The sequence below is a fragment of the Schistocerca cancellata genome, chromosome 2 (genome assembly GCF_023864275.1).
Source record: "Schistocerca cancellata isolate TAMUIC-IGC-003103 chromosome 2, iqSchCanc2.1, whole genome shotgun sequence".
Taxonomy (NCBI): Eukaryota; Metazoa; Arthropoda; class Insecta; order Orthoptera; family Acrididae; genus Schistocerca; species Schistocerca cancellata.
Genome location: NC_064627.1, coordinates 1,124,780,781 through 1,124,795,227, shown reverse-complemented (window position 1 = coordinate 1,124,795,227; position 14,447 = coordinate 1,124,780,781). Strand labels below are relative to the sequence as shown.

The window sequence follows — 14,447 nt, the reverse complement described above, 5'->3', positions numbered from 1 at the left end:
CAGTGTCATCAAAGAATCTCCTGAATACACATGTGTCCCTCACAGCCTTCCTGAATTCCTGATCTGTTATTATATAGTCAATGACAGATCTGGTTCCCCTGCCTTCCCCAGTATACCGGTGAATGTTCTTATGTTTAAAAAAGGAGTTTGTGATTACTAAGCCCATACTGGCACAGAAATCCAAGAGTTGTTTCCCGTTCCTGTTGGCGTCCATATCCTCTCCAAATTTACCCATAACCTTTTCATACCCTTCTGTTCGATTTCCAATCCTGGCGTTAAAATCACCCATGAGCAGAACACCGTCCTTGTCCTTTTCTCTAACAACTACATCACTGAGTGCCTCATAAAAACTATCCATCTTATCTTGATCTGTCCCTTCACAATGCGAATATACTGACACAATCCGAATTTTCTTGCTAGACACTGTCAAATCTATCCATATCAGTCGTTCGTTTACATACCTTATTGCAACTACGCTGGGTTCCATTTCTTTCCTGATGTAAAGCCCTACACCCCATTGTGCTATTCCTGCTTTGACTCCTGACAGGTAGACCTTGTATTCTCCCACTTCCTCTTCTTTCTCACCCCTTACCCAAATGTCACTAACAGCTAAAACATCCAGCCCCATCTTACTTGCAGCCTCTGCCAGCTCTACCTTCTTCCCAGAGTAGCCCCCATTGATACTGATAGCTCCCCATCTATTTACCATTTGTTTGCCAAGTCGTATCTTAGGAGTCCCTGGTTTGTCAGTTAGAGGTGGAACTCCGTCACCTCCAAAGGTCCGAGGCATTTTGCTCTGATTGTTGCCAGCATCATATTTAAAGTACCAGGGAAGCAGGTTGCTAGCCTTACTTGCCCCGAGTCCCATTGGGTTTTACCCCTAACGGCTGAGGGACTAACCGGTGGATTTGGTAGTCTTTGCCTTATGAGCACAAAGGTGACCACGACTCAGAATATGTCCGAGATGCCCAGCCTTATTCCAAAGTAACTGGTATCCCGACTGTCGGGACCACTTACTTGGCCACTCATATGTTGCCCGTGGTTCATGAACTAGGACATGACTACAGGAACCCACACCATGAACCACTCTGGTTTTGACAGTCCTGTTTTATATTTTTCCAAACGAAACACTCAGAGACAAGCCATATTGTAGCATGGACGCCAGGTTGAGCGAGGTTATGCAGAGTGTCGAAGGCCTGGCTGCGCAGGGGTGGGGGTGGTGGGTGGGGGGGGAGTGACGGGCTTAAGGTACCAGTAGAAGATTTGTAACACACCTTGTCCACAATGCTGGGGAATTTAGCTTTAGTTAACACAAGGGTTGTTTGAGGGTCCGTGAGGAGAGCTTGAGACTCCTAATCAGAGGCTTGTAGGGCAGCCACGTTGGATAAGTTAATGTTGTGTGAAATAGTATTGATCTGTGAAAAAAATCTGCAGCAATGTTGTCCCAGCTTTTGACGTAGTGAACATCTGTTGTGAATTGAGAGACTAGATCAAAGTGACAGAAACACTGAGGGGGTGGGTCCTCGGCATCTGCGAGTAGTGGTTTGTGATCCGTGAGGATGAAGAACAAGTGACCCTCCATGTCAGGGCGGAAGTGTTTCACGGCCTCGTAGACCACATCGAAAGCAAAGTATTACTTCTGAGGTGTTGATAGTTTTTTAGAGAAGAAATGAAGAGTGGAAACCATGTCTGCCTTGCTTTGCTGTAGTACCGCTCCCACTGCAATGTTACTGGCGTCTGTAGTGATGAACAACTCGGCCGAGGGGTCGGGGTGGGTGGGTGTCACGGTGTGAGCTAAAGAAGTCTTTAATGCATTGAAAGCCTCCAGCATAGGTGCAGTCCAACGAACGGGTTTGAGTCCTGAAGTCTGTTTACCCGATAGCAAGTCTGTCAGTGGGGCCTGCACAGTGGCGGCAGAGGGCAGGTGACAACGGTAGTAATTTTTTGTGCCCAGAAAATGTCGGAGTTCTTTGAAAGTAGCCGGGGGCAGCAGTGAAGTGATGGCCTGCACGCGAGATTTGGGAGGCTGTATTCAGTCAGTAGAGACGGTGTAACCCATGAAAGTGATGGAAGTCTGATGCAATTGGAATTTGTCTTTGTTGTTGTCGACGACGTTGGAGTTCAAGGACTGGAGGACCATGGATAAATGATTTTCACATTCCTCAGCTGACTTGCTACAAATGAGTATGTCATCCTGATATGTGAAGCACAACTTGAACTGTCATAAGATTGAGACAATGAAACACTGCCACATTTGTGCTATGTTTTTTAGGCCAAATGGTATGAAGTTGTATAGCAAAAAACAAGTGGCGTGATAACAGCTGTTTTAGGGAATCCGGTGGTATGCACGTTTACAGTCAACAGCACTGAAGATTGTAGCACCCAATAACACATGAGTGAAATCGTTTATGTTAGGCACGGGGTAATTGTCCACGACAGTACGAGCGTTTAAATGTCTGTAGTTGCCGCACATTCGGAAAGAACCGTCATGTTTGAGGACGAGGTGGATCGGTGAAGACCAGTTGCTGCCTGACGGTTGCAGGATACCTGCCTCCAAAAGTTCGTTAATTTGCTGCTGGGGTGTGCACAACTTAATAGGGTTGAGGCGTCTAACCTTGTGCCTAACAGGAGGGCCGGTAGTGGCATCTATCTTGTGTGTTGTTCTGTCAGTGGTGGAAGAAACTGAGAACTGCACATGAGACTGACCAATGTCCTGATGTGAAGTTTTTGGACAGGTAGAGCACAATGAGGCGTAGCCATTAGTGTGAGTGGGAAAAGGCAACATGAAAGTCACATGTCTAGCACGTGATCATGCCGTGCACTTATTTGGAGGGGGCGGCTGCGCACACAGCGTGGAGCAGGTCGGAACGTGTGGCAACTGTCTGATGTCAACCTTGCACTTGGTACCGGGCACGTGGAACAGCGATGGCCACTGAGTCACGTGGTTGGCATGTGAGAGAGGGGGAATGTTTATCAACACACGGGGCGGCTTTCGCATGGTGGGCGTGGTCGTATCGCGTGTGTGACTATTATTAGAAGCACTGTCTGACACATATGGCAGTGAACATGGTGGGCGCATTGAGGATGCAGAGTCTACTGAACATGAATCGTCACACGCAATTAATGTTTTTGGACTAACCTGATGAGCATCTGAGCTGGTGTTTGCTAGAGAAACACAATTAGGTGGCAGGACTGTGGACTGCAGTTTCAGCAGCGAGGTACAAGCCATGGCGAGCTCACTGTAAGTGTGTGCTATTCATTGTTTCAGCTCATCGTTTTCCCAGTGGAGTTGTGCCGCCGAGTTGCATTCTGACAGTAGGTTAGTGGCACAGGTCACAATGTCACCCGCGGGGGTGGAGCACTCGTGTACCAACTCACATGTCGTGAGAGAAACAGAACGTGGAACATAAGTGCGGGAGCACAGAGTCTGAGTGTTAGTGGGATGGTGTAGCACTGGGCCCTGAACTATGTTTGGAGAGAATTTGTAATGGGACAAAAAAATCCATACCGAGAATTGGTTCATCGATGTTGGCAAAGTCCACGGAAAACGCAGAGAAGGAGATAGGTGCACCGTAACTTTGACAGAGCCCGATGTAGGTATGATAGACACGTCAGCACCAGTGAAGACTAGGAAAACGAGACATGACGAAATGTCAGTCATGTAAAAAAGACTGCTCGGCTGGGCGGATGAGTGGAGTGCAATGTATGAGAGCATCTGTGAGGTTCCCCACAGGACTTGGTGTCTTTAAGGTCCTGTGGTTAGCGTTTGGGTGCTGGCAAGGTAATCATCACTTCTCGGGATTATCACTGAAAATCTTGTGGTACCAGCAGTACGGATCAGCCAGATGTGGTGGTGGGGGTGACCACGATAGTGGAGGAGGCTTTTCCCTGTTGATTTGTTCCGCATGTATATCGGCTCGTATGGTGTGTGGGCGATCCTGGAGTGCTCGGATGGTGGAGAGAGCAGGTGGATACTGCCAGGTGATGTAGAAGGCGTGGAGGTGGAGTGAGCCCTGCCTCTGCCAGCAGACAGCCAGTAAGCAGGAGCAGTTGTGCCAACTACCGGTGAGTGGTGAGCTGGTTGGTGTTATCGTAGCAATGAATAGATTTGGTCTGCGATGCAGAGAGGAGAGCCGATTAACTCAACAGAGTGGAGTGGCAGGTGGATTTGTAGGTCGGTAGGCAATCTGGCAAACCACGCCGCCCATAGAGTGACGTCCAGCATGGTATGCGCACTCACAAGTAACCGAAGGCGGCACCAGAGTTGTGATGGAGTTTGGTCCACCAGGTGTTTCTCGTACAAGCTCTTGATGATTAATTCTTGTGGTGAGCAGGCGAGTCATTCCGTGATTGTTTTCTTTGCGAACTCGTACTTCGGTGGAGGTGGTGGCGAGAGGAGTAGATCAGAAATTAAGTCTGAGTGATCATGGAGGTGCATGTCGAGACACAGGAATTTAGAGTTGTGATGAAACTCAAAAGATGCTCGATGAGCGCAAACCATAATACAGGGTTGTTTTCATATAAAGGTGGCAGCTTCAGCAGATGACCTGGGGGAGGGATGAAGGCGGCTTTGGTGTCCCTGGAAAACCGGCTGGTCCATGGCAGGAGAGGCCGTACAGTAGGCATGGGTGTGTTACTGGCAAGAAAGTGTGTAGCAATGACGCATTGCATTGTCCTTGACGTGTCGCGAAAACACGACATGGCTGGCACAGTCGGTACTGTGGGAACCAGCGGTTGCACAATACATGTAGGGGTCCCGTAAACTGGACCGTAGGTTACAGGTACTGATTTGAATTTGCCCACCTTTGAAATAACGTGGAAGGCCGGCGCGGCAGACACAGGCGGAGCTGTGGGAGAGGTGAGCCGCTGAGCGATCAGAACCAGGGTCCCCTGCAAGTGTGGTGGAGGGAGGGGGCAGGGGGGGGGTGGTAACTCGTGTGACAAAAGTGAGTTCTTTCATAGTGCTTTGTGGAGGCTTCAACATTGATTTTCTTGGAACCAGTAAAAGAAAAGAACTATTGCTCAACCTCATGGATACCTTCAACTTAAAACAGACTATAACAATCCCAACAAGAATAACAAAAACTACTGTTACTGCCTTGCCTCAGATATTTGTGAATATAAGTTGCACTGCAAAATGTATAAGAACAAGCAATAGTGATTACGGAGCTCAAGTTGTCACCATCCAAAGCCACTTACTGCCCAACCAGAACTATAAAAGAACTATAACAGCAAGACAGTTTAATATATAAAATATAGTAACATTCAACTCCCTGTTATCAGGAGAAAGGTGGGAAGAAGTTTTGCAAATAGATGACACCAGCAAAAAGTGTGAGACATTCTCTAGCATCTTCATTGATTACTTTGAAATTGCATTCCATTTCAAAACACAATAAATAAGAGGCACAACAAAAAAGCAAAGCTATGGATAACAACAAGGATCAAAATATCAAGTGCAAGGAAAAAAGAATTACTCAGATACAGGAAAAACAATAACATATCTTCTCTTCTTAACAGTTACATACAGGAATACATTCAAATCTACAGAATAGTGATATGACAGGCAAAAAAAGGCCAATGATAAGTACATAACAGAATCAGCAAATAAAAACCAAGCAGTATGGAAAGTCATAAAGATGGAAGCAAATGAAGTGTCCCATAAAATGGAAAATATCTCTCTTACCCATGAGAATAAGAGTATAACTGATCCCCAACACATCGCAAAACTTTTTAAATGGTATTTTGCAGAGATCACAAATAATTTCATAGACAGTGACAAAACAGAAACTAGAAAGAAACAGAAAAACAAAGTGCACTCATGTTCCTCTTCAATCTACATTGATGGAACAACCCCAGATGAAATCATCAGTGCTGCATCAGCTCATAGGAAAATGTTATCAGGGATTGATGGTATTCTTGATTACATCATAAAGCAATGAATTAAAAATATTTCACTTCCTCTTGCAGATACAGTAAATTCATCTTTTCTGACAGGCACATTTCCAGACAGTTTAAAACTTGCTAAAGTGGTCTATACCCATAAGAAAGGAGACAAAACAAATATAGAAAATTACAGACCAGTTTCATTATTATCAGGCTTCAGTAAAATCATAGAAAAAGTAATGTACAATAGGCTAATGAAATTCTTAGAGAGAAACAAAATTCTCACTGAGTCTCAGCATGGATTTAGGAAAAATAAATCAACAACCAGTGCAATCTATGATTTTATGGAAAATGCCCTGCAAGGAATAGACTTAAATAAAGCTTCGACATACTGGACCACAACATACTGTTTGAGAAGCTCCAAGTATATGGCATTAGAGGGACTGCACTAAAATGGTTCACTTCATACTTCACAAACAGGAAACAAAAAATACAAATAAAACATGAACTAAAGGAAAACACCAGGCCATGCTTCTCAGATGCAGAAGTTCTAAATAAAGAAGTCCCTCAGGGATCCATTCTTGAACCAATCCTCTTTCTCCTGTATATAAATGATCTAGACCTGAACATGAGTCACAAACAAACACTTTTTTTGCAGATGACACAAGCATCCTAGTTACAGGAAATACCTCGTAAGTCAGTTTCAAACAGCTGTTAATAAGACTACAGAACAGCTAAATAGATGTGACTTCTGAAATTTTCCCGGTGTATTTCTTCTTCTAATAATTTCCGGGTATGCAGCCGGATCCCGTCGACATTCTGCCACGATATTTCGGCCCAGAGACGTCCGGCCATCATCAGGTGAGTACACAACACAGTAGTTGTGTACTCACCTGATGATGGCCGGACGTCTCTGGGCCGAAATATCGTGGCAGAATGTTGACGGGATCCGGACGTCTCTGGGCCGAAATATCGTGGCAGAATGTCGACGGGATCCGGCTGCATACCCGGAAATTATTAGAAGCTAAATAGATGGTTTGAGGGGAATAAACTTATGACAAAAACCAAAAAACAACATTCCTAAACTGCTGTTTAAAGGTGATGTATGATGCATCAGTGTGACAATAAACTCTAACAAAATTTCATCTTCTCCGGAAACAAAGTTTTCAGGCTTATGGCTTCGAAATACTCCAAATGGCACACACATATAAACAAAATTAATGGAACACTGAAGAAAATATCTTACACTCTGTGTTTACTCTCTGTCAAAGCAAGTTATAGCATTGTCCGAACCGCCTACTTTGCCCAATTCCACAGCATCCTACAGTATGGAATTATTTTCTGGGCTAATGCACCACCTAGTTTAGTCATCTTCTTAACTCAAAAAAGAACTGTAAGAGCAATGCAACATGCTCAACAAACAGATTCTTGCTACCCACCCACCCCCCCTCCTGCCGCACTTTCAAAACTCATCAATTCTCCATCTTCCCTGTCTGTATATATTAGAAATCTGTAAATATATTAGAAATGATTTAAAAGATGTAAATGAGAATTTCAATATCCTTCAACATCATACAAGACAAAAGGAAAAGTTTCATGTCCAGTCAATAAGGACATCAGCTTATAAAATCTCCACTGTAAACAGTAGATATATTTTTCCCACGTGGAATGTTTCCCTCTATTATATTCATATCATTAATTTGAACCCAACAATTACGTTTGTTATTGTCACTGTTGCATTTCGAAATCTTTTCTGTCGTCTTATTTTCTCTTTCTGTTTTTGTCAGCAGTTTCACTTGGTATTCACCTTCTCCTTTTTACCGTAATCTACTATACAATTTTATCCCGCCTATATATACTCAATAATACGTCACCCACTTCCAATCCATAACCAAAAAAATTCTTTTCCCCTTTCAACACTACTGCTACTACAAAATCCACCGTTTCTAGTTCACAAACAGATCCTTTCACCTATTAAACAACCATTTCGGCTCGTTCTGATAACTTTCGCTTTATTTCCATTACTGTTTTTCCCACATCACTGATTATTTTTAGCCGCTTCCCACAGGTTTTAACGTCATTATTTCTTCGCCAGACAATTGTTAGCCTCATTTGCACAATCTGCCACCAAAAAACCACTCCTTTCAATACATTTACATGCAGTTTCTTCGAAATTTTCCAGAATTTCTCCATCCTTAAACGTGTTTTGGCGGCAACACAACCACCTAACCTTTGTGCGCATCGTTGTCTACCAACCAAAGTTCACCACAGGATCAACATAGCCCAGCTTTAACCAACACTTTCTCGCCTTTTTTTCACAACAGATTGGTCTGCTTGTGTCTGTATATGTGTGGATGGATATGTGAGTGTGTGTGAGTGTATACCTGTCCTTTTTTCCCCCTAAGGTAAGTCTTTCCACTCCCGGGATTGGAATGACTCCTTAACCTCTCCCTTAAAACCCACATCCTTTCGTCTTTCCCTCTCCTTCCCTCTTTCCTGACGAAGCAACTGTTGGTTGCGAAAGCTAGAATTCTGTGTGTATGTTTCTGTTTGTTTCTGTGTCTATCGACCTGCCAGCGCTTTTGTTTGGTAAGTCTCATCATCTTTGTTTATATATATATATATATATATATATATATATATATATATATATATATATATATATATATATATATATATATACATGAATATAATAGAGGGAAACATTCCACGTGGGAAAAATATATCTAAAAAGAAAGATGATGAGACTTACCAAACAAAAGCGCTGGCAGGTCTATAGACACACAAACAAACACAAACATACACACAAAATTCTAGCTTTCGTAACCAACGGTTGCCTCGTCAGGAAAGAGGGAAGGAGAGGGAAAGACAAAAGGATTTGAGTTTTAAGGGAGAGGGTAAGGAGTCATTCCAATCCCGGGAGAGGAAAGACTTACCTTAGGGGGAAAAAAGGTCAGGTATACACTCGCGCACACACACACACATATCCATCCGCATATACACAGACACAAGCAGACATTTGTAAAGGCAAAGAGATTGGGCAGAGCTGTCAGTCGGGGCGGAAGTACAGACGCAAAGAAGATGTTGAAAGGCAGGTGAGGTACGAGCGGCGGCAAATTGAAATTAGAAATTAGCGGAGATTGAGGCCTGGCGGATAGCGAGAAGAGAGGATATGCTGAAGGGCAAGTTCCCATCTCCGGAGTTCTGACGGGTTGGTGTTAATGGGAAGTATCCAGATAACCCGGACGGTGTAACACTGTGCCAAGATGTGCTGGCCGTGCACCAAGGCATGTTTAGCCACAGGGTGATCCTCATTACCAACAAACACTGTCTGCCTGTGACCCAGAACCTCCCACAGAAGAACCACAAAAGTGCCCCACTTGTTACAGGATACTTTCCGGGACTGCATCAGATTCTGAATGTGGCTCTCCAGCAGGGATACGACTTCCTCAAAACCTGCCCTGAAATGAGATCCATCCTTCATGAAATCTTCCCCACTCCACCAAGAGTGTCTTTCCGCCGTCCACCTAACCTTCGTAACCTCTTAGTTCATCCCTATGAAATCCCCAAACCACCTTCCCAACCCTCTGGCTCCTACCCTTCTAACCGCCCCCGGTGTAAAACCTGTCCCATGCACCCTCCCACCACCACCTTATCCAGTCCTGTAACCCGGAAGGTGTACACAATCAAAGGCAGAGCCACGTGTGAAAGCACCCACGTGATCTACCAACTGACCTGCCTACACTGTGATGAATTCTATGTGGGAATGACCAGCAACAAACTGTCCATTCACATGAATGGACACAGGCAGACAGTGTTTGTTGGTAATGAGGATCACCCTGTGGCTAAACATGCCTTGGTGCACGGCCAGCACATCTTGGCGCAGTGTTACACCGTCCGGGTTATCTGGATACTTCCCACCAACACCAACCTATCCGAACTCCGGAGATGGGAACTTGCTCTTCAATATATCCTCTCTTCCCGTTATCCACCAGGCCTCAATCTCTGCTAATTTCAAGTTGCCGCCACTCATACCTCACCTGTCATTCAACAACATCTTTGCCTCTGCACTTCTGCCTCAACTGACATCTCTGCCCATACTCTTTGTCTTTAAATATGTCTGCTTGTGTCTGTGTATGTGTGGGTGGGTGTGTGTGTGTGTATGTGTGTGTGGGTGTGTGCCCGTCCTTTTTTCCCCCTAGGGTGGGTTTTTCCGCTCCCTGGAATGGAGTGGCTCCTTGCCCTCTCCTTTGGAGCCCACATCCTTTCGTCTTTCCCTCTCCTTCCCTCTTTACTGGTGGGGCGGCGGTTTGTTGCAGAAGCTTGAATTTTGTGTGTGTTTTTGTGTTCGTTTGTGAGTCTGTCGGCCTGCCAGCGCTTTCATTTGGTGGGTCACATCGTCTTTGTTTTTGGGTGTATTTTTCCTGCGTGCAAAATATATATATATATATATATATATATATATATATATATATATATGGTGGAAGGAATGATTCCGCGTAGGAGGGATGTGCTTGGGAGCAGGGATGATGTGACTTGCCGGGTGGGGGTGCTGGCGGGTCGGCGGACGCACGGGCGACCACAGGCATGCACACGGGATTCAGGCTTTAGCGGCCAGCGGTTGCCTCGCCGGGGGGAGGGGGGGGGGGGGCGAGTGTCGAGGTGATTTGGGTTTTGGGGGGGGGGGGGGGGAGTCGTTCCCGTCCCGGGGGCGGACGGACTTGCCTGGGGGGGGGGGGGAGGGGCGGGTGTCCACTCGCGCGCACGCGCATGTCCATCTGCATATACACAGACACCATATGTGTACATGCGGATGGATATGTGTGGGTGTGCGAGTGTATACCTGTCCTTTTTTCCCCCTAAGGTAAGTCTTTCCGCTCCCGGGATTGGAATGACTCCTTACCCTCTCCCTTAAAACCCAAATCCTTTCGTCTTTCCCTCTCCTTCCCTCTTTCCTGATGAGGCAACTGTTGGTTGTGAAAGCTTGAATTTTGTGTGTATGTTTGTGTTCGTTTGTGTGTCAGTCGACCTGCCAGCACTTTCATTTGGTAAGTCACATCATCTTTGTTTTTAGGTATATTTTTCCTACGTGGAATGTTTCCTAGTATTATATATATATATATATATATATATATATATATATATATATATATATATAATAGAGGGAAACATTCCACGTGGGAAAAATATATTTAAAAAGAAAGATGATGAGACTTACCAAACAAAAGCGCTGGCAGGTCGATAGACACACAAACAAACACAAACATACACACAAAATCTAGCTTTCGCAACCAACGGTTGCCTCGTCAGGAAAGAGGGAAGGAGAAGGAAAGACAAAAGGATATGGGTTTTAAGGGAAAGGGTAAGGAGTCATTCCAATCCCTGGAGCGGAAAGACTTACCTTAGGGGGAAAAAAGGACAGGTATACACTCGCACACACACACACACACACATATCCATCCATACATACAAGACACAAGCAGACATTTGTAAAGGCAAAGAATTTGAGCAGAGATGTCAGTCGGGACGGAAGTATAGAGGCAAAGATGATGTTGAAAGACAGGTGAGGTATGAGCGGCGGCAGATTGAAATTAGGAATTAGCGGAGATTGCGGCCTGGCGGATAGCGAGAAGAGAGGATATGCTAAAGGGCAAGTTCCCATCTCCGGAGTTCTGACAGGTTGGTGTTAGTGGGAAGTATCCAGATAACCCGGACGGTGTAACACTGTGCCAAGATGTGCTGGCCGTGCACCAAGGCATGTTTAGCCACAGGGTGATCCTCATTACCAACAAACACTGTCTGCCTGTGTCCATACATGCGAATGGACAGTTTGTTGCTGGTCATTCCCACATAGAACGCTTCACAGTGTAGGCAGGTCAGTTGGTAAATCACGTGGGTGCTTTCACACGTGGCTCTGCCTTTGATCGTGTACACCTTCCGGGTTACAGGACTGGAATAGGTGGTGGTGGGAGGGTGCATGGGACAGGTTTTACACCGGGGACGGTTACAGGGGTAGGAGCCAGAGGGTAGGGAAGGTGGTTTGGGGATTTCATAGGGATGAACTAAGAGGTTACGAAGGTTGGGTGGACGGCGGAAAGACACTCTTGGTGGAGTGGGGAGGATTTCATGAAGGATGGATCTCATTTCAGGGCAGGATTTGAGGAAGTCGTATCCCTGCTGGAGAGCCACATTCAGAATCTGATCCAGTCCCGGAAAGTATCCTGTCACAAGTGGGGCACTTTTGGGGTTCTTCTGTGGAGGGTTCCGGGTTTGAGGAGATGAGGAAGTGGCTCTGGTTATTTGCTTCTGTACAAGGTCGGGAGGGTAGTTACGGGATGCAAAAGCTGTTTTCAGGTTGTTGGTGTAGGCCTCAATCTCCGCTAATTCCTAATTTCAATCTGCCGCCGCTAATACCTCACCTGTCTTTCAACATCATCTTTGCCTCTATACTTCCGTCCCGACTGACATCTCTGCTCAAACTCTTTGCCTTTACAAATGTCTGCTTGTGTCTTGTATGTATGGATGGATATGTGTGTGTGTGTGCGAGTGTATACCTGTCCTTTTTTCCCCCTAAGGTAAGTCTTTCCGCTCCAGGGATTGGAATGACTCCTTACCCTCTCCCTTAAAACCCATATCCTTTTGTCTTTCCTTCTCCTTCCCTCTTTCCTGACGAGGCAACCGTTGGTTGCGAAAGCTAGATTTTGTGTGTATGTTTGTGTTTGTTTGTGTGTCTATCGACCTGCCAGCGCTTTTGTTTGGTAAGTCTCATCATCTTTCTTTTTAAATATATATATATATATATATATATATATGGACAGTTTGTTGCTGGTCATTCCCACATAGAAGGCTTCACAGTGTAGGCAGGTCAGTTGGTAAATCACGTGGGTGCTTTCACACGTGGCTCTGCCTTTGATCGTGTACGCCTTCCGGGTTACAGGACTGGAGTAGGTGGTGGTGGGAGGGTGCATGGGACAGGTTTTACACCGGGGGCAGTTACAAGGGTAGGAGCCAGAGGGTAGGGAAGGTGGTTTGGGGATTTCATAGGGATGAACTAAGAGGTTACGAAGGTTAGGTGGACGGCGGAAAGACACTCTAGGTGGTGTGGGGAGGATTTCATGAAGGATGGATCTCATTTCAGGGCAGGATTTGAGGGAGTCATATCCCTGCTGTAGAGCCACATTCAGAATCTGATCCAGTCCCGGAAAGTATCCTGTCACAAGTGGAGCACTTTTGTGGTTCTTCTGTGGGCGGTTCTGGGTTTGAGGGGATGAGGAAGTGGCTCTGGTTATTTGCTTCTTTGCCAGGTCAGGAGGGTAGTTGCGGGATGCGAAAGCTGTTATTAGGTTGTTGGTGTAATGCTTCAGGGATTCCGGACTGGAGCAGATTCATTTGCCACGAAGACCTAGGCTGTAGGGAAGGGACCGTTTGATGTGGAATGGGTGGCAGTTGTCATAATGGAGGTACTGTTGCTTGTTGGTGGGATTGATGTGGACGGACGTGTGAAGCTGGCCATTGGACAGATGGAGGTCAACATCAAGGATAGTGGTATGGGATTTGGAGTAGGACCAGGTGAATCTGATGAAACCGAAGGAGTTGAGGTTGGAGAGGAAATTCTGGAGTACTTCTTCACTGTGAGTCCAGATCATGAAGATGTCATCAATAAATCTGTACCAAACTTTGGGTTGGCAGGCCTGGGTAACCAAGAAGGCTTCCTCTAAGCGACCCATGAATAGGTTGGCGTATGAGGGGGCCATCCTGGTACCCATGGCTGTTCCCTTTAATTGTTGGTATGTCTGGCCTTCAAAAGTGAAGAAGTTGTGGGTCAGGATGAAGCTGGCTAAGGTAATGAGGAAAGAGGTTTTAGGTAGTGTGGCAGGTGATCGGCGTGAAAGGAAGTGCTCCATCGCAGCGAGGCCCTGGATGTGTGGAATATTTGTGTATATTTGTGTATATTTCCAGGGCCTCGCTGCGATGGAGCACTTCCTTTCACGCCGATCACCTGCCACCCTGTCCGCCCCAGTAGCTGAGTGGTCAGCGTGACGGATTGCCGTCCTCCGGGCCCGGGTTCGATTCCCGGCTGGGTCGGAGATTTACTCCGCTCAGGGACTGGGTGTTGTGTTGTGTTCATCATCATTTCATCCCCATCCGGCGTGCAGGTCGCCCAATGTGGCGCCGAATGTAATACGACCTGCGCCAAGGCGGCCGGACCTGCCCCGCGAGGGGCCTCCCGGCCAATGACACCAAACGCTCATTTCCATTTCCATACCTGCCACCCTACCTAAAACCTCTTTCCTCATTACCTTAGCCAGCTTCAACCTGACCCACAACTTCTTCACTTTCAAAGGTTGGTTGGTTGTTTTGGGGAAGGAGACCAGACAGCGAGGTCATCGGTCACATCGGATTAGTGAAGGACAGGGGGGGAAGTCGGCCGTGCCCTTTGAAAGGAACCATCCCGGCATTTGCCTGGAGCGATTTAGGGAAATCACGGAAAACCTAAATCAGGATGGCCGGACGCGGGATTGAACCGTCATCCTCCCGAATGCGAGTCCAGTGTCTAACCACTG

General features: G+C 46.1%; 1 protein-coding gene across 1 annotated transcript in view; it reads right to left on the bottom strand.

The window, feature by feature from the left end:
- The window catches only part of LOC126161266 (uncharacterized), a 322,839-nt gene extending 321,971 nt beyond the window's left edge, over window positions 1–868 (bottom strand). Inside the window, exon 1 of the mRNA XM_049917005.1 lies at window positions 158–868. Coding sequence (XP_049772962.1) covers window positions 158–868 — 711 coding nt within the window. The remainder of the gene's footprint in view (window positions 1–157) is intronic.
- Window positions 869–14,447: the final 13,579 nt, after the last annotated feature.